Source organism: Nomia melanderi, chromosome 3 (assembly GCF_051020985.1).
Source record: "Nomia melanderi isolate GNS246 chromosome 3, iyNomMela1, whole genome shotgun sequence".
Taxonomy (NCBI): Eukaryota; Metazoa; Arthropoda; class Insecta; order Hymenoptera; family Halictidae; genus Nomia; species Nomia melanderi.
Window position 1 is genome coordinate 23,829,835 of NC_135001.1, and position 18,370 is coordinate 23,848,204.

Here is an 18,370-nt window from a genome sequence, read left to right on the forward strand (position 1 = left end):
TTCCTCTCCTGCGTATCCGCGAATCGATCGTCGCGAAACTTTCAATTTTTCCACGGCAATCTTTTTCCCCGATCGCGACAACCGCGAGTTACTCGACACCCGCGCGATCCGATTTTACCGGAAACCCTGCGGAATCGATGCCGAACGGATTAAGTCGTAGCACGCAGTCGAGGCTAACCTACAAAATGTTCCTTTTAAATTCGAAGTGAGAGTACTTTTAGTTCGTTGATGGTTTCACGCGTGCACCACTTTGGCCGCGAGGGTTTTACAGGCTGAATGTAAATATATCTCTTTTTCTTTTATATTTACGAAGATCAGTTCTGTTCGGTATTATTACGATTTATTTGAAATTATTGAACTTTCAAATTTACAGAATTATTATGAATGTTGTATTACCACGTGTTCAAAATGTTTTCAGTATTTTGTATAATGCGAAAGAAATGCAGGTGAGCTTAAAGTTGTGGCAGATTTTTCTTTCTGAACATTTTTTCCTCTCCACTTTCATCGATGTTTAAACGCTGTGCTTAGATTTAAAGGATTTCAAGTGAAATAAATAAATATCGTGTTTACAAAGATTATGGTTGTTCTGATATTTATAAGAACTTGAGAATAATAATTTTTGTTATTTTAAAAAATATTATATAATAAATAATTATGTGTATTAGTTATCATTCTTAGTATTTTTAAATTATTATTAGTAAAAACGTAACGAATAAGGTTACGATTAATTCATATTTACTAAAATTGTTATTGAAGTATATTTTAGATACAATATTATTTGTATACACAATAACTTAATTAACTTATTTATATACAAATTCACTTAATTTTTATTTTTACTATGAAACACAGACCACTGCAATAATTAAATGAATAATAAGTATTATTTACTAAATACAGAATGTTGTTGAATCTGTTTTATCATGGGTTTCCATCATAACAATTTGATTTCCGCTGAATATGCATTTTGTTATAAAGTATTTCTGTCTATATGCAAACAACTCAAATGCATTGTTCACTGGAATGTCGAGTTTAATTTTTATTTACGACTGAACTGTAACATTAATGGCTAATAAAGCGAACAAAATTTAAAAAACGGAAACAGTTTGATTGTTTACATATCTTAGACGTCAAGTACGAAACTTGTATATAATGTCCGGTAGCACGGTGAACCATCGTTTGTTATGTTGTACAATATTTTTGTTTATTAATGAAATTAATGTTTTTCAATCTGTATTGCAGGTTGTGAGTGAAAATACGTTTATACAAGTTCGTTTTTGAAGCATATGTTTTTCTGATAAATATGGTAAACGTCGTCGAATTAAACATTTTGAAAGATAACCTCTATTTTGTGTATCACAAGTATCGTATGTATTTTTACATGTTTAGTTTTCTGAAATTTTGTAAAATTTCTAGATAAACTATACAAGTTATTTGCACAGCGTTAAAACATTGTTTTGTTTAAAATCTATATAATCTGTGTGCTACGAAAACTATTATAAATTGGTTAAAAGCACATTGCATCGTTTAAACCAAATGTATTTGATGAATTTTCTAGTTACTTGGCAAATAAATTCAAACACAGCGACTTGTAACAATGGAATTGTCAAAAGATGTGATCGAAGGTCTGTCAAATATCTCAAATGTAAACATTATTGGCGAAGATAATTTCCTACAAATCTTGGACACTGTTATTTCTCATTTGCAGGAAAGTATTATAGAAACAAATTGTAAGTATGTTTTCCTGATATAGTGGTAAATAATATTAAATATTACAAAATTATTTACATGGATAAAATTACAGGCATCGTAAAGGCAGCAGATTCGAAAGCTATTTTAACAAAGAAGATCTTCGCCGACGTATTATGTTTGTTCGTAGAAGCAGCTCAACACGACTTAGACGAAGAAAGTTTGAAGAATTTGCTACATCAGACGTGTACTAACGAACAGAGAAGAAAGAAACTATGCGAAGCATACATTAATAACAAAAAAACAATACAGTCTCGACTGGAATTGATAGGCAATAATCCGCCACATATCATCGATGTGGATTGGCATCTAGACTATCGCGTCAAGGTAATCGATCGGTGAAGAGAACACCGAGCGTTTGATCCACTGACGCTTTATTCATATAAAAATGATTTTTTAGTTGGACACGTGCAATTCACTGGGTGTTCCTCTTTATCATGTAAGACTTAGTACTAAAGAACATGAAAGGATAAATCATATAACATTCTCATGTACAATACAACAGCTGCAAGAACTAGTGTTTAAGCTTAAAGATGCTATCAGATACTCAGAGAAACTAACTAATGTGTAACTCTATAATTTTAGTTATTGGTTTACTTAATACAGTGTGTACACATGTATGATGTCTTAAGAGTTTGATAGAAATATTTTTTATAGGTGCAAATATCACGTGATACAATATATGTGTGAATAATCGTCAACACACCTTACGACATTATACATGTTCCGTTGAACATTTACACAAGAATTATTATGGTAATCGTTTAATAATAAATTCAATTTTATGCATATAAGTGTAATGGTAAAATCTTATACAAATAACAGACTGTGTAAAGTATAATCAACTATATTTTCATAATTAAAACATTCCCTACTTCACGTAGTATTATTACTGTATTGATAACACGCGCGCGTGTGTGAGAGCGTATGTGCGCGCGCACACAAACATACGCGGAACACTTGCATAAATTCGAAAACAAATGACGATCAACGTTTTTATAAATAAAACAAATCTCGAAAAACTTTATTCAAACCGCTTCAGCTAAAACGATATTGAAAATTTCTTCGCGCTGAAATTATACATACTCGTTTCCCATTCGCATCGTTCGCCCATTCACTCACTCAGGTACACCTTGTATACAAAAGAGCCGCGCGCGCACACAACCAATAACTTATTAAAAATACATCGCCTTTTGCTCTACAGTCAGACATCTCTCTAAAAATTGCTTTCTCGTAATAGACAAAAAAATACTATCAATACGTTCTTAGTTGCTAAAAATATGCGTGTTAAATTATATTAATAATAGATAATTTTTTTTTTATATCTAATACATGATATAGATTTCTTTGAATCATTATACATTATTTACAAGTAAATGTATCTAAAAAAAAAGATCGTCAAATATTAAAATTTCTCTATACATAACTATTTCTTTCTTTCCGGCACTTAGCGAAATTAATGGTGATCTTTTTCTTTCTTTTTTTTCTTCTTATCCATGCGTGCTATTTTTAATAATTCGGTGCGATACAATACATCGACAATGATAACTAATCAAGCTGGAAAGAGAGAAATCTCTCAGGATGTAATAACTTTACCATCATTTCTTTCTTTCTTCTTTTCTTTTCTTTCTTTCTTTCTTTTTTTTTTCTTTCAACTTTTTAACAACTATCTCTTTTGATCGATTCTTTTAACGTTATTTCATATATAAGTTTACTGTGTTAAGGCCTCGGAAATTTTACTAGAACTGCTTCCTTTTTCAAACGAGGACACGAAAACCAAGCCGGACAGAACTCATTTCTTGTCATGACTAAATCTATCTGAAAGATATCATTCGTTAATCTTCGAGGCTTCGGTTCAATGTCTGGTCAACTGAGACATATCGGTAAAACGAACGATAAAATTTGTTCAAAAGCATCATAAATACTGACTTTACAAAATTATCTTGCGTAATCACTTCACATAAATAATGTTACATCGAATAGCTATACGCAACGGATTTTCTTACATAATCTTTACAGAGTCTCTTTCGTCTCAGACATTTTCAAAAGTATTTTCTTGTTCCTTTCATTTTTTCTTTTTTGTCCCCCCTGTCCCCTCACTCGAACCATAATTATATTTTCATTTTCTTTAAACTTTATAGCGGTAATCACAATGTCACTTTTGTATGTTCACAACGTGTGTCGCGACTTTGAAAATCGCGTCGAATGAAAAATAAAAACATGCGATTCCCCCCCCCCAAATTGCTAAGGACACTATGAAAACAACTTCGTCGAAGGTATGAGGTGTGAAATCTGGCTCCGTAAAACCTAGCCCATGACAGAGAATGTAGTAACAAAAGAAGCATGTGAATTTTACAAAAGCGTACACGTTAAATTACTTTGAACTTTGAAATTGCACCTCCGTCTTGCTAGACTGAGTATCAGATCTTTTCTCTTGTTCCTCGATTTTGCCGCACTTCTCGCGATTCGGCTCGTGCTGCTGTTTCTCGGCACTACTCTCCGAGATCTGGACCGGCTGCGTTTCGTTCTGCTCGTTCTGCTGCTCCGCGCGTTTCTCTACTGGCCCATCGTCACTGTTTTTGTTAGCGAGGCTTCCGTTCATCTGAGAAACCGACTTCTCCCCCCGTTTCTTATTTACATTATCACTGTTCTCGTCGGGTCGCTTCTTCTCCGAGTGTTGTTGTTGTTGTTGTTGTTGTTGTTGTTGTTGTTGCACTTTAGGATGATAAGAATTCTCTTCGTTGCACCCTACTGACCCCTCTTGCGGTTGCTCCTTCGCCTGATCGTACCCGGATCCTACTTGAGAGCTTTCCGGCTTACTCTTTGAGGCGCTAATTAGCGTGTTCTTAGCCGGGCCGACGCTCGAGACCGGAGGAAGCACGGTTGATTTCGAATTCCGAACTACTTCTGACGGTGCTTTCACATTCTCTGTATTGCTAAAACTTCCAGTCTTAGACAGATTGAATGCACTAAGGTCTTCTTGCTCTAGAAGAAGTAAATTATTAGTCTCGAGGGATGTTGTTGCGACTATTTGCGTCTCGGTTTTGGCTAGACCATACGATGCAGGTGAGATTGCCGTTAAGGAGGTAGTTTTAGGTGATTTAGGCGAAGAGTAGGTACTCGGTGGTATTCTTTGAACAGTCGGGGGCTGAGAAACTGGAGAGAACCCAGTGGTCTGCGGTACGTAACTGGATCGCTGATACAACTTATTGATCGAAGGAGGCAAACTACTGTGGAAGGCACTGGGAGATGGAATTCCTATTGGCGATCGGATCAAAGGGTTCGGAAACCTCGTTGCGTCTGGGAACGGCGGCGGGAAATGTGGATAGATTAACCTAGGATTCATATTTGGTGTTGGAGAAGGTATGAAAGGGCTTGTCGAAAGCATGTTCACTGGCGAATTCTTAGGAGATATCGGTGAACCAGTACTCCTACAGATGTCCCGTGAGAATGGAGTATTTGGATAATTTCTTGCGCTTGGAGAGTACGGGGGTGGTGAAACGATGGGTGAATTAATCGTAGAAACAATTGGAGACAGAGTCTTAGGGTCTATCTTCATCATACTTAAATTCCCATTTTTTGAACTACTAGAAGTGTTTGTTGTCGACGTCGGTGTCATTGTCGACTGTTCTTTCTCTTTACTGTCATTACCAATTCCATACATCGGTTTTACTCCGGAAGCAGGATTGCCCAAATACCTTGGCATGTTTCTCATTTTAAATATCTTAGCTGGTTTAGACTGAATTGTTTTACTCCTTTCAGAGAGTGTAGTTTGATGTAATTGACTTTGCGTTTCCTTACTTTGATTTTTAACTGCTACGTAATTGTTTTTGGAGAACGTGGGGTTCCAGCATCTTGGAGGATCACGAAGAGTCTTGTACCCTACTGCTTGAGTTTGTTTCTTAGAAGTAGAAGAAACCTTTTGTATCGAATGCGACGACGTCATCGGAGAAGCCGACACTAACGAAGTGGCTCTATGCCCGTCTTTCACGTTAGAATATATATTCTTATTTTCCGTTGTCATCATGTTGCCGCTGTGAGTGTAAGTGGGTAGATTCGAAATGTTCCCGACGTTCTGTTGTTTAGCGGAATCACCGGTGATCGACGAGGAGCTACCTTTCCTTCCAATCTTCAATAAATCTGGAATGTCGGATTTACTTCTCGTTTCCGTTTTATTCTTCTCTTTAGAGTTCTCGCCGATCTTGGCGCAGATGTCGTTGATCTTCGAACCCGAGGCTCCGATTTTCGCACAGATTTCGTTCAAATTCGAACCCTTTGTGATCAACTCGTTTTTGCGAATCGTCGGTTTCATTAAAGAAATTGGAATGGCATCCGGACAAGGAGGTGCAGAATACACGTTGGTTATTTCTACGTTCGTCTTTAACGGCGAATCCTTCGAAGAACTCATCACTGACGTCGGATAACTGTTTTTCAAAGAAGAAGAAATGCTCATAGATGACATGGTAAATATAGTCGGATTTTCCGGTATCGTGGATGTGGTTATTGTATTGTCTGGAATTGTGGAGACAGATAATTTTTGAGCCGTCGATGTTGCTAAACTTTTCAGGGAGTTTTTTAACATTGTACTGTTTACCAAATCCTGAACGGTATACGAAAACGTATGTGTACTTTGACTTATCGTCGGTGCGGATGTATTATTGATTCCATTCCCAACGGATCCAGACAGGGAGGCGGTGAGATTAAGGGTAGCGAGATTTTCATTTGTGAATGTTTCGGTTTGCGTGTACGGTGATTTTTGAGGAATCGTAATCGCCTGCCCACTAATTCTTTGAGCGGACTCTACGGAACTTTGATCTAACGAACATGTCTTCTTCTCTGAAACATTCTGTTCCTGAAGGAAAGATCGCTGTTGATTAACTGATTGCACATTTTGCAAATTCGATTTTGCTTCTTCCAGCTCGGAATTAGTCGTGGTCGCCGCGTGCGTTGAAACGGTAGGTTTCATAATCTCCTCCGACTCGGAAGCTGGCTTAGGTGACATCATTTTTGTAGAGCACGGGGCTGATGTTTTACTTACTGCTACTCCGCAACTGTTCGCTTGTGTGACTTGCGTTTTCGAAGTATCAAAAGAACATTTTAAATCTACAGATTTCAAACTTTCAGCAGCTTTCGCGTCCACCTTTTTCGATACTTGCGGCATCGCCTTCCTATCTTTCACGGTCTTCTTCGAAGAACTATTATTATTATTAATTTGTCCCATTTTCGGTTGAAATTGTAATTTTACACTTAAAGCATTGATTTTTGATCCCGTATTTACAAGCTTGGCTTCATTTTTTGAATGATGATTAAGAGTTTCCGTTTTCTTTTCTACAATAATGGTGTTGTTGTTATTTTTTGACGATTCCTTCTTGTTCTTATCGTCAGTAACATTGCATCTGGTCGCACTCTCGTCTACACATTGTGTTGTTTCCTGAGATTGCACATTACTTTGTAAAGTCGTTTTATTATCGATATTGTTATTATCCGCCTCATCCTTCCCCTTTTCCTCGGTTTTAACGCTTTCCCCTTCCTCTATCGAAATCTTTTCAACTTCTATCTGATTAGTGTTCTTCGCATTATCAAATTCAGTTGTGTTAGAGGATACATTAATTTCATCAGGGATTTGCTTATTTGAAGGTTGCTCGTTATTTTGACCAGTTTCTGACCTATTATTTCCGTTAGCACTGTCCTGCATAGACAGTGTATTCACTGTGTCAATATTTGCAACAGACTCTTCAGTTTTTGTATTTTTCTTAAATTCTTGATCCGATATGTCGGTAATACTCATTATTCCAGTTTCAGAGATTTTTAACTGTACCTCTTTCCATTCTCTTTTCATTGATTTTTCTTCTTCCGAATCAATAGGATTGATTCCAGCGTGAAGCAAGGATGTTTTGTAATTGACATTGTCTTCAGAAAGTTTTATTCGTTTAGGAGAAGATTCGAATATCCTGTAACTTAAATGCAATGGCACTTTCTGAAACAAATAGATTAAAATGTTTGTAGAATAAAACTCGACGAGTCTTTTAACAAACAACTCTAATGTAAGTTTTGAATATTTACCCGCCTCCAATGGTAAATGTACATCACATCCATTAATGTATAACTACCGTGTAGTGGTTCTTCTTTATACATAACATCTACCCTGTGTGCATCGGTTAATCCATACTTAGCTCTTATAAGTTTCTGTAGATGAAAAATTGTGACCGCAGCAGGACAACGAAGGTATCTCTTCAAAAAGGGTTTCACAGTTATTTCTTTAACATCCTTGGATGGACTAAAGTATTCTAACGATAAACTGAGAGACTCGTCCGGTGAATATATATGCGATTCTGTAGGTTCTCCTCTTGCTTCGGGAGATGTTGTTTGAGCACATGCATCAGGATGTTTAGAATAAAACTCTCTCCGACATCGCATCTCATCTGAAATAAAAATAAATAAATGGTCTATAATGCGCGTTATTGGGATTTATTATGTAACTTACTTTGGTAGCATCCAGGCACCAATTTATACACAATGTCCTGCAATGTGTGGTCCGGACGAATGTTAAGCAGCGGTTTACTTTTGTGCACTTGTACCTCACATATCGGACAATATTTATTGTTCTCCAGATACTTTACGATGCAGCTTCTGCAAACTGTAGAGCAACGTTAATCACCGCTTCCAACACCAAAATGGTTGAACTTTCAACTCTTTTGTAACAATGAAATTAATTCATTCACACACAAACAAAAAGATTACAAAATCGACAAAAGAATACACATACACGAATGCAAGCACTCTATAATGGTAGTGGCATCAATAAAATATCCACCGCATAATTTGCACGTCAGCTGGTCGTTGAGCTTGGACAACCTTAAACGATGCCCTCCACTCTGACCTGACATTCTATAAAATAAAAAATTACTCCTTTCTATCTTCGTATATTTAACTTTCACATTTAACAGGTATCACATTATAAATTACGGCAACATAAAAGATTGCTGATAGATATTGCGCGGTATTAAAACACCATCACGACACAAATAAAGCGGTATCCTTACCCGATCTTAGATACATTTAACGTCGAAAATATTGCATTAAAACTTGTTCAGTGGCATAATCACAATTAAAATATTAAACTTACGTGGCGAATGACGCGAAAACTGTTCGTTTTATCTAGTAATCGCCATTTGATTAAAGAAGTCAGGAAAGTTGGGTCAGAACTCGAGGCGAGATTTCACAAATGCTCATGACGAGAACATTCATTAAGGAATGAAATCTGATTCAAATCTGGAAAAAAACAATGTCCTCTCGAAGCACAGAGTATCGTCAGATTCGACGATTTTTTCAAATTTGAGTCAATTTAGTTCATTGTAAAATAGGCCACGGTGCCAGGAAAAACTGTGAGAACGACAGCAAAACAAAATGGTGGATAAACAATCATCCCAATGACATTTCCAAAAACATGGGTTTCTTTTCGAAAGTTTTCCTCACCGGTGTCTCACGATAGTGTATTGTAAACTAAAGTAAACGCTGGAAATGAAAGGAACAATAATTTATTTTGTTTCAAGGAATTTCCGGAAAATCCAATTGTTACAGACTACTTCATCCGGCGGATTAGAGATATCATGTATCGATACGACTACAGTAGTACCTCATTGCCTTCAGAGATGGCGTTGTTCGCGCAAATTTGGTTATGTACGGAATCTGGGAAGAGCGAGGCTTTTCTTACACATATGATTATGCATATGCTCTTCAACTTGTACCCTTAATGCGATTAAACAGAAAAATTCGTGTATATTTTGCCAGAATTTATTACTTTTATTTCTAGAACACATATTCGCTTTGAATTATTTATTGTCAAGTCCGTCGTACTTACAAATTTACACTGTTTCTGCAGATTGTAAATTATATAAATTATTATAAATGTTATGTAATGAATTAAAATTTATGGTAAATTCAATATTTCGCTGAAACTCTTTTTTAACTTTGTTCCGTTTTTATATTTATGAACTCGCGTGGGTATCTCTGAGTAAAGTTCATTCTGTAAAATCTACAAATTGGTTTCAAAAGAATGCGTAAAACAAAAGGAATCTATATTTCTTTAGATTTTTCTTAAGTAATAAATAGAAAAAGTTTTGTACATTTGTCCTTAACAATACATAACATTGCTATTTATTATGTCTACAGATATGATATTAAAAAATTTAAACAATGTCTTGCAACAATGCACAGTGTTTGTTTCCTGTTGCTCAAAATATAAACAGTTCACCTACAATAAGAATTATTCGGACAATGTGTACATGTATACATCTTACACACATACATGACTAGAATAGGTGATATATCAACAAATACATATTATAAGAAGCACTTGAAGTCCTAACCTACATTACTTTGATCTACATATGTATCTATCTATACATGTAGTAATGTAATTTCAAATATTTTAAAGGTTATTATTTTTCTATATTATTTTATAAATTTCAGTAATATTTAATATTTCTTATGTAAAAAATAAATACAATTCTAAATAATACCATGTGATTCTTTAGAATACAATATAATTTCAATTCATGTCACAGTGAATTGTTTTGTTGACAAGAATTTCAATATTTGTTCTTGAATTATAATTTAACAACATGCATCAATACTATTCTTTGTTTATGTTTACAAAATGAAACTGTTGGATTAAGAAATGGTAGTAAATAAATACTGTTGTTTACAACAGGAACTTTGTCTTTATTTGTTAGAATTCCTACAAACGAAATAAGATGGTTACTTTACAAGATATTAGTGTACAACTTATGAAACCAGCAAAAGATCTGGCTGATTGGAAATTTCCATTATCTCAGGTATATAATGATGTTAAAATAATTATAAGGACAATTATATCGTTACTTCCCATTTCAGATTTTAGAAGAATACTATGCATTGTTAGAAGCACCGTGTAATATAAATTTTGGAGAAGCTGCTCTTGTTCTACAGAATTCAACTAATGTATATGTTCGTAGAATTGAACGTCTGTTTACCGAGATAGAAGTTTTAAAACAAACATTTTTTGGCTATGAGTAATTATTAAGTTCTTAACTGTAATATGAAATATAAATACTACAAAATGATGATCTATTCATATTTCCGATAGGGAAGAAGAAAGGAACAAGTCTACAAGTAAAGAAAAACGAGTACCTAAGAAAGCATACATAGATATTGAAAATTTTGTCCTTTGTGACTTAGAAAAGGATGTTGGTAAAAAAATTGATAAAAAGAATCAATTTCAAGCTCAAAAAAGAATCAAACTATTAAGTCATCGCTTTACTCAGTTAGAAAACAGTATAGCACAATTGTGTATCCCTATTCATACATTTGATGTATTAGGAGAAATTATTGGGAAAAAATACGATTTTCGGTAAGAAATAATTTATTTTAATTTCTTCTCTTATTTAACTTCACTTTAATTATCAAGGTGTAACCAAGCTATAAATACAAGTGGAATGTTGGTGGATGAACTGACACCTTACGATTTTAATCATGTAGTTGGTTCTCGTGTTCAGAAAGGAAGAAATTCTTTATCCTCTTATTCAGAACCAAAAACTCCTGGTACTGGAACTTCAGGGTATCATTCAGCTGCTTCATTAAATGATAATGAATTTGTAACATCAATTAATGAAGAATTTGAAGAAGAAGATGACTTTTCCTTACCTTTAGAGGATATTTCTACACTAATCGAATCAGATGTTGCAGAAAAAGAAAATATGATAAATGGAGATCATGAAATTTCTTCGGTAACGGACGTTGACTCTCCACAATCTACTACAAAAAAGAATGATTTCAAAGTGCAACATACTCAAAATGATATACCACTGAAAATTAGTGAAATTATGAAAAAATGTCGAAATCAAAATTTAGAACAAATAATCCAAGCTGAAGAGGAATATGAGAAGAACGATAAAATGTGCAAAACTAAAGAAAAGTTGAAGAGTGATGACCAATTGGCAAATAATTGTAGGTATTCAGGACACAATTCTAAGGAAGATGAGTTAGATAACGCGTATTGCAAAGAAAGTTCACTTGAAATACGAAGAAAAGGGTATATTTTAAAGAAATATTTGAATTATTCATAAAATTTATGATACTAAATCACTACATATATTAATAATTTTATTAGGAATGAAAAAACAAAAATGTCAATGTACTTTGTAGAAGATATCAACGAGTCTGACTGGAAACCAATGCCATTTATTAAGGAAATGAAAAGTGTTTTTACCGAGGATCCATCTGTTTTGAAACTTCCAGAATATATTTCTCTTTTAGAAACTAAATTCGGCTCAGTATGTATAAGTGACGTTATTGGTACTTTTTTTCAATTCAATTTTTGCAGTCGAACGTATGATTTATATGCGTAACCGTCTTTTAGAAAAAACGTAAACTAACATCAAAATTCCATAAACCGGAGTGTTTAACAAAACTTTTCTTACGCGAGGTTGAATCATTCGCCCAACAAGAAAAGCATTTTATTTCACAAGCAAAGCAAAAATTTAAGCGCTTGCGAAAACGTAAGTTCAACTGAATTATATTTCAAAATAATGTTGTCAGTGTTTGCAATATTTTTCTTCTTTCAATAGAGGAATTGGAAGATTTTATGAAGAATTTCGACGAATGCTTAAATGGAACGGAAAAGGAAAATGATACTTCGAGATACGAAGCTATGACAGGTTCTACTATTGATTTATTGGGTTTTCGAATTTCCGAGAAGCAAACCGATTGCGCTGAAAATAATATTCCGGAGCTTATGAGTAGAAGTTCTTCTCCTAACGATACCATGTCACGATCAGTTCACAATTCATTTGATACGAATGAACAATCATCTAATACGTGTAACGATTGGTACGAGCCCTCAATTTCGGAAATTGATACGACATATTCATTGCCAGATTATCAGTCGTTAATCGAAGATAAAATGAAAGAAATTTTCGAGGAGTCAAATGTCACAACTGACTTGGACCAAAGTGTGGCTAAGTGGCACGCCTCTTTACAACCGATCTTATCCGAGGCCGAAATACGACCCGCATTCCGAATTCAAGATTACACTTCCCATATAATAGGAACACTGCAATCATTGGATCAAAAGAAGATGAACTTCGACAACGTTGTAGGGAACAAACCTTCTTCTGAAGTAGCAAGATATTTTCTAGCCACGTTACAGCTGGTATATTTCATGACAATACACGATATTTGAAAATTTGAAAAATACCTTAATAAATTCTCTGTTTTCGCAGGCTAATACGTACAATGTAGATATACAGACGGAAAATAGCGGTAAAAGTATAGAAATAGCGTTACTCGACGATGGTAACGGCTGTGAGAAGATATAACTTTAACGATGGTAAATTTATTGAAAAATTAACAAAATCATTGTCAAATGTACAAATATTGTTTTCTTTATTTATTTGAACACAATTTATTATTGTTTTTGTTTTTGATGTTTTATACAGAAGAAATTATTTTCTTATATAAATGTTACTTATTTCTCGTCCTAAAATGTATTAAATTTTAAATAAAAATAATTCTGATTATTTATGTACAATTATAGGATTTTAAATTTGCCGCCATAATTAGACTAAAATTAGAAACTGGGTGTCATACTTTCGTGCGGTGGGAGAACGACTAGTAAATGTACGCATGCGTAATTAACAACGAGATAACACCGGTCGCCGGCTCAAGTGACAGATATTTAGATACGTTAATTTGCATCGGAGTGTACACAAAAGTATTCTCAGTTTTTTATGTCGTCTGATATAATAATTAACAAGCATTTCCCAGTGGAAAGTAGTATTTTTGTCACATGTGTATAAAACATGTAACAAGTCATTTTAATTGCGAAAACGTGATGAATTTATAGTATTAATGACATTTGTTAATATTTTAACAAAGAATTGCAATTTATGAAACTTACATTTATATTATATACAATATAAATGGATCTGTTTCGCTTTATTGGCTGAAAACTCTACAACACTTGATCTGTGGTTGAAAAGTGTACGTAACATGGGTTTAATTCTATGTTAAATTACTTGATAGTAACCAATCAACCAACTTAGATTTATATACTTCCCCCCTTTCTTTAATTTATTTAATATATTAGGGATACAGATTTATTCAGAAATACTAAAGTATTTCTTGGTAAGTGTTATAATATGTTTTTGTTGTGAAAGTCATGAACTTATAATTACTTTGCAGGAGTATAAAGTGAATATCAATCATGGAAAGGAAAATTTCTATAAAAGTAGCACAAAGGATGTTGCAGCCATGGAATCTTTTTCTCCTTATCCTATTACAATTTTTGTTACAATTTTTAACATCCATTTATCTTTACACTTACGTGGCTCGTGTTGAAACGGATGTTTACATTATACGAAATCAAAACATTCTAGAGCCTGAGAAATTTATACGTAAGAAACGAAACAGTGCATTGCCTGTGACAGAAGATAATAAAGTTTCAGATATTTCAAGAGTATATATTATTACTATGTTGTATGTATAAAAAGCTACGATTTGCGTATATATATTTGTTTTTATATTTTAGATATGGGACGAAAAAGATATGTTGAAGGAATCTAAGAAAGTTACTTCACCTCCTGCAGCAATGTCCGGTGCAGCATCTTCGCCGATTACTCCTATGGGACATGATTGGGTATGGTTAAACGCAGACACTCGTGTCCAGGTATAAATTTTTGTATTATTACATTTTAATAAATGCATTGCAGACGACTGAACAGTTGGTATCTCAGAAAATAAGATATTGGTGAGGAAAATGCATGTATTAATTCTGCAGAATTCTAATGATAAAAGTCACAGAAATTTCAATTTGGTATTCAACGAAAGTAGTAGTTTTGTAAATGTAATCCAGTTTAAGTTACAATTATATCAGGAAAGTGTGCCTTTGGTTTTGCAGCAGTGCGAAGATAGCTGGGCTATAAAGAGGAGATCAGACCTTAGTTAATAAAACTTGCATTTTTTTAGACACCAACTTATGAATCCCTAATAGTAGAAATTATCCTTTTTTACGAAATCTGAAATTTTAATAAAAGTTATTATACATTATAGGTCGATGCCATTGAGAATTTTTGTCGATCTTCAATGAAATATTGTCCACCAGGACTCCCGGGAGCACCAGGTAATCCAGGAGCTCCTGGAGAACCTGGCCTTCCAGGTTTACGAGGAATGACTGGTCCGAAGGGACCGCCTGGTTTAACTGGTCCTCCTGGACTTCGTGGGCCAAAAGGTGATGTAGGACATCCAGGTTTTGATGGCAGAGATGGAGTTCCAGGTGAACCTGGTCTCGATGGAATTCCTGGGCGTAGCGGCTTAGATGGAGCTCCAGGAATAAATGGTAAACCAGGGCTAAATGGATCTCCTGGGCGACCTGGACGAAATGGCACAGATGGTACATATTATACGTAATGTCTTCATAATTCTAATATTCTTTACTATATGTTTGCATTTTTAAAAATACGTTATGTGAAAATAGGAATATTTTAGTCGGTTATATTAATTAGTATCTCTTCTACATTTTGCTTTTAGGAAGGCCAGGTCAAATAGGACCACAGGGACCACCTGGACTGCGTGGTAACTTAACATTATTTCACATTCCCTCATTGTAATTGCGCATGGATGAAAAAAAGATACGTTGTTGATGTAAACAACTTTAGGAGAAATGGGTCCTCCTGGTAGACCAGGCATACCAGGTCAAGATGGCAAGCCAGGGATAACAGCCTGGAAGGTGAACATGAATGACTATAATGTAAATGATTTATTAATTCCTCCTTCTATTTTAGGTAAGTGTTCTCGTATAATGAAACGTTTAACGATCATATCTTCATTAATGTATATACTTATTGAAATTTTCAGATGATAGAATGTTACCAGCAGCCTTAAACTCCACAGAATTAATTTCAGTTTACGAAGGGACTAATATAAGATTGAAATGCGGCGCAAGCGGAAAACCTCAGCCCGTTGTTCAATGGTTTAGAACCGATAGTAGTGTCATACCCGTAGGATCTTGGCACGGTAATACGAAACATAATAATCAGTAATATTTCAAGTATATTCGGTTGTTCATCATCCATAAATTTACAATGATTCAACGAAATTATTTCTATTCATATTTATAAAATTTATTACATAGTAACTTCTATTATCGGACATACATTTAATATCAGCGTAGTGAACAGAGAACACATGGGAGAATATACATGCGTTGCCGATAACGGAGTTCCTCCTCGAGCAGTTAAAAGATTTAAACTTCAAGTCAAATGTAAGCATTCTGCAGTACGTTATTGTTCCGTCGTCCGTTTGCTTTTCTTTTTTATTGAAATAAGAAGACAGTAATTTTCTAGTTCCGCCGTTCATTCGAATACGAAACCAAATAATTCACGCACGTAGCCAAAGTATCGCAACTCTGGAATGCGAAGTCGAGGCATATCCGGAACCCACCCTTTATTGGGAACGTGAAGACAGCCGTCGTCTCAAAATGTCTGATAAATACAGAATAGAAGTTTACGATAAGAAAGACGTTTATAAGGTAATGCGAATAATATCAATGAAACGTTTCTTCCTTTCTACGGATTCTCTAATGATTTTTCAGCTTAAAATGCGTTTGAAAATCACGAGAATAACTTTGGCGGATCACGGTACCTATCATTGCGTTGCCAGAAACGATATTGACACTACCAAGGGCTCGTTCATAGTAAATGGTCAGATATTTCTTATTTACTTGGAACAGTTGTACCATTGAGATAAAGAATTACGTGAATTACCTAACATTGCGAACGATTGTAGATGATATAAAAAATGCGGACAGATTGAAGAGTGGGAAACATGTCACTTATGGAGATCCTGCACCGCAACACGTCGATTTAGAGGAACTTTGCGAGCCACGTGAAACCTGTGCGGCCTGTCCGGTTCTGAGATGTACCTTTACAGATGTTGCTGAATATTTAAATGTTCAGCCGCTCAGAAGCGTTAATTTTACCGGACTTCCGCCACGATTAGCGGGTAAACTGAATATCTTTCTCCGCTTGAAGTATCTTCAGAGTTCAATGACTTGATAACTCATTAACTCCTTTTAATGCTATAGACGGTGTAATAGAAGCTTTAGGAAAACCAGTTTTAAAAGGTGGAATGGATGATCATTATGGGAGTTGGATGCATGATGCATCATCCAGGTTGGATGGATTTTCTGATAAACTCTGGGTTACCCGAAAAAACGACACCTCTTATATTTTTGAATATAAATCGAAAGATCACTTTAAAAACGGTAGTTCGTATCCTATCGCGTTACCGTATCCGTTCCAGGTATATTGGCAGTGTTCTTAAGATCATAACCATTGAATTTAAATCATTTACAGAGGAATGAACGTAAATTATTATTATAAGGTAATTTCTACTTGATTTTCAGGGGAATGGGCATATAGTATATAATAGATCATTCTTTTATAATCCTATAAATCGGTCTTCCATTTTTCGCTTTAATCTTCATTCAGTTTCTGATCATGTATGCGACAAGGAATACCCACGATGTGAACTGCATCTTCCGGGATTACTGGTGAATACGAGAAACTATCTCTACACACCGAATCATAATTTCAATTATGTTGATTTCAATGTCGATGAGAATGGTAATTAATTCTGTAGGATGATTATCTTGTAAACTGAAAAACAGTGGACAATGACGAATAATGAATCAATTATTTTTTATGATAGGCTTATGGATAATATACGGATTACCATCAAACAATACAGTAGTAGTAAAAATGGATGCGAATAATATGATTATTCAGTATGCATGGAATATCAGTATTGACCACCACAAATTTGGAGAGATGTTTATTGCTGGAGGAGTACTTTATGCTGTTCATAGTGTCACCGAAGAAACAATGAAAATAAGGTATCGTTGTTCAATTAGCTCTAATAAAAGTGAACGTGTAAAGTTGTTTAAATTATGAATGTATTTGCAGATTGGCTTTCGACCTTTATAAGAACATCACTATACCTGTTCATTTATCATTTACAAATCCCTACCATAAAACTACAGCTGTTAGTTACAATCATAAAACAAAGGTAAAGCTGTGTTTCCAGTTTGAAAACAATGCGCGAAAATAGTACTTTGCGGATGTTTCATACAAATTTTACACTTCTAGGAACTTTACACTTGGAATAAAGGAAATCAGTTGGCCTATCCAATTAAATATCAAGGTTTCGCAAATGTAACAGCCAAAGAAGAACTTAGGAGCATAGAAACTGGAATTTGAAGTTCATATCAATCCAATATTAAAAATTTCACAAAATGTATTGTATATATACTTCACACTTTCATTAACATATGTACAAAAGGGAGACAATAAGAGAAGATCTTTTGGCCTCTTTCAATAGACTACTTCATTTTCTTCACCGTACACTTGAAATAATGGTATAAATTGTATGAAGAATACATAATGTGTAAATTATTTGTTCTGAAAAAGAAATATAATTTCGAAATCGTTTCAACCGAATCGATCAAGTAATATCAGTTTAAGCTCAATGTAAAATTTAGTGATTTAAACTCGTTAATGCGAGTTCGTTTTAGTCGTTATTAAAT

General features: G+C 34.5%; 4 protein-coding genes across 18 annotated transcripts; 3 read left to right on the forward strand and 1 right to left on the reverse strand.

The window, feature by feature from the left end:
- Window positions 1-126: 126 nt before the first annotated feature.
- LOC116429207 (COMM domain-containing protein 3) lies at window positions 127-2,590 on the forward strand. 9 transcript variants are annotated; one of them, XM_031981884.2, is made up of 6 exons: window positions 127-278; window positions 374-446; window positions 1,243-1,367; window positions 1,559-1,730; window positions 1,805-2,076; window positions 2,150-2,590. In XM_031981884.2, exons 4-6 carry the CDS (start codon window positions 1,598-1,600, stop codon window positions 2,318-2,320), a joined length of 576 nt encoding a protein of 191 aa, XP_031837744.1. In that variant the 5' UTR covers window positions 127-278; window positions 374-446; window positions 1,243-1,367; window positions 1,559-1,597; the 3' UTR covers window positions 2,321-2,590. The 9 variants fall into 9 exon arrangements, with proteins under 9 accessions (XP_031837744.1, XP_031837745.1, XP_031837748.1 ...); XM_031981885.2 differs by having other exon boundaries at window positions 1,243-1,306; XM_031981888.2 differs by lacking the exon at window positions 1,243-1,367.
- On the reverse strand, window positions 2,581-9,397 carry LOC116429413 (uncharacterized). Of its 4 annotated transcripts, XM_076366186.1 has the most exons (6): window positions 8,876-9,396; window positions 8,516-8,637; window positions 8,234-8,386; window positions 7,813-8,171; window positions 5,551-7,726; window positions 2,581-4,734 (listed from the first exon to the last, which is right to left on the reverse strand). In XM_076366186.1, exons 2-6 carry the CDS (start codon window positions 8,634-8,636, stop codon window positions 4,124-4,126), a joined length of 3,420 nt encoding a protein of 1,139 aa, XP_076222301.1. In that variant the 5' UTR covers window position 8,637; window positions 8,876-9,396; the 3' UTR covers window positions 2,581-4,123. The 4 variants fall into 4 exon arrangements, with proteins under 4 accessions (XP_076222301.1, XP_076222299.1, XP_031838216.2 ...); XM_076366184.1 differs by having other exon boundaries at window positions 2,581-7,726; window positions 8,793-9,397; XM_031982356.2 differs by having other exon boundaries at window positions 2,581-7,726.
- Window positions 9,398-9,694: 297 nt separating this feature from the next.
- LOC116429260 (uncharacterized) lies at window positions 9,695-13,311 on the forward strand. The gene is made up of 9 exons (XM_031982019.2): window positions 9,695-10,186; window positions 10,463-10,586; window positions 10,645-10,802; window positions 10,877-11,140; window positions 11,198-11,821; window positions 11,900-12,062; window positions 12,149-12,287; window positions 12,357-12,940; window positions 13,011-13,311. Exons 2-9 carry the CDS (start codon window positions 10,506-10,508, stop codon window positions 13,104-13,106), a joined length of 2,109 nt encoding a protein of 702 aa, XP_031837879.1. The 5' UTR covers window positions 9,695-10,186; window positions 10,463-10,505; the 3' UTR covers window positions 13,107-13,311.
- LOC116429261 (uncharacterized) lies at window positions 13,024-18,162 on the forward strand. Of its 4 annotated transcripts, XM_076366190.1 has the most exons (17): window positions 13,334-13,770; window positions 13,877-13,914; window positions 13,972-14,245; window positions 14,318-14,455; window positions 14,839-15,178; window positions 15,316-15,360; window positions 15,444-15,569; window positions 15,643-15,801; window positions 15,920-16,048; window positions 16,131-16,315; window positions 16,379-16,487; window positions 16,573-16,788; window positions 16,871-17,088; window positions 17,192-17,411; window positions 17,497-17,680; window positions 17,751-17,853; window positions 17,934-18,162. In XM_076366190.1, exons 3-17 carry the CDS (start codon window positions 13,994-13,996, stop codon window positions 18,042-18,044), a joined length of 2,535 nt encoding a protein of 844 aa, XP_076222305.1. In that variant the 5' UTR covers window positions 13,334-13,770; window positions 13,877-13,914; window positions 13,972-13,993; the 3' UTR covers window positions 18,045-18,162. The 4 variants fall into 4 exon arrangements, with proteins under 4 accessions (XP_076222307.1, XP_076222308.1, XP_076222305.1 ...); XM_076366192.1 differs by lacking the exons at window positions 13,334-13,770; window positions 13,877-13,914 and adding an exon at window positions 13,024-13,117; XM_076366193.1 differs by having other exon boundaries at window positions 13,333-13,914; window positions 15,959-16,048.
- The last annotated feature ends 208 nt before the right edge of the window (window positions 18,163-18,370 follow it).

What these genes read in the sequence shown, in the direction of transcription:
- LOC116429207 (XM_031981884.2), top strand. Translation starts at nt 1,598, where the DNA reads ATGGAATTGTCAAAAGATGTGATCGAAGGTCTGTCAAATATCTCAAAT. An exon ending in AAGTATTATAGAAACAAATT is followed by an intron (nt 1,731 to 1,804) that starts GTAAGTATGTTT and finishes ATAAAATTACAG; the next exon opens with GCATCGTAAAGGCAGCAGAT. An exon ending in ATCTAGACTATCGCGTCAAG is followed by an intron (nt 2,077 to 2,149) that starts GTAATCGATCGG and finishes ATGATTTTTTAG; the next exon opens with TTGGACACGTGCAATTCACT.
- LOC116429413 (XM_076366184.1), bottom strand. Translation starts at nt 8,636, where the DNA reads ATGTCAGGTCAGAGTGGAGGGCATCGTTTAAGGTTGTCCAAGCTCAAC. An exon ending in TATAGAGTGCTTGCATTCGT is followed by an intron (nt 8,387 to 8,515) that starts GTATGTGTATTC and finishes GTTGCTCTACAG; the next exon opens with TTTGCAGAAGCTGCATCGTA. An exon ending in GGTGCCTGGATGCTACCAAA is followed by an intron (nt 8,172 to 8,233) that starts GTAAGTTACATA and finishes TTTTTATTTCAG; the next exon opens with ATGAGATGCGATGTCGGAGA.
- LOC116429260 (XM_031982019.2), top strand. Translation starts at nt 10,506, where the DNA reads ATGGTTACTTTACAAGATATTAGTGTACAACTTATGAAACCAGCAAAA. An exon ending in GGAAATTTCCATTATCTCAG is followed by an intron (nt 10,587 to 10,644) that starts GTATATAATGAT and finishes TTCCCATTTCAG; the next exon opens with ATTTTAGAAGAATACTATGC. An exon ending in CTTGAAATACGAAGAAAAGG is followed by an intron (nt 11,822 to 11,899) that starts GTATATTTTAAA and finishes TAATTTTATTAG; the next exon opens with GAATGAAAAAACAAAAATGT.
- LOC116429261 (XM_076366192.1), top strand. Translation starts at nt 13,994, where the DNA reads ATGGAAAGGAAAATTTCTATAAAAGTAGCACAAAGGATGTTGCAGCCA. An exon ending in GGGACCACCTGGACTGCGTG is followed by an intron (nt 15,361 to 15,443) that starts GTAACTTAACAT and finishes AAACAACTTTAG; the next exon opens with GAGAAATGGGTCCTCCTGGT. An exon ending in CGTTACCGTATCCGTTCCAG is followed by an intron (nt 17,089 to 17,191) that starts GTATATTGGCAG and finishes CTTGATTTTCAG; the next exon opens with GGGAATGGGCATATAGTATA.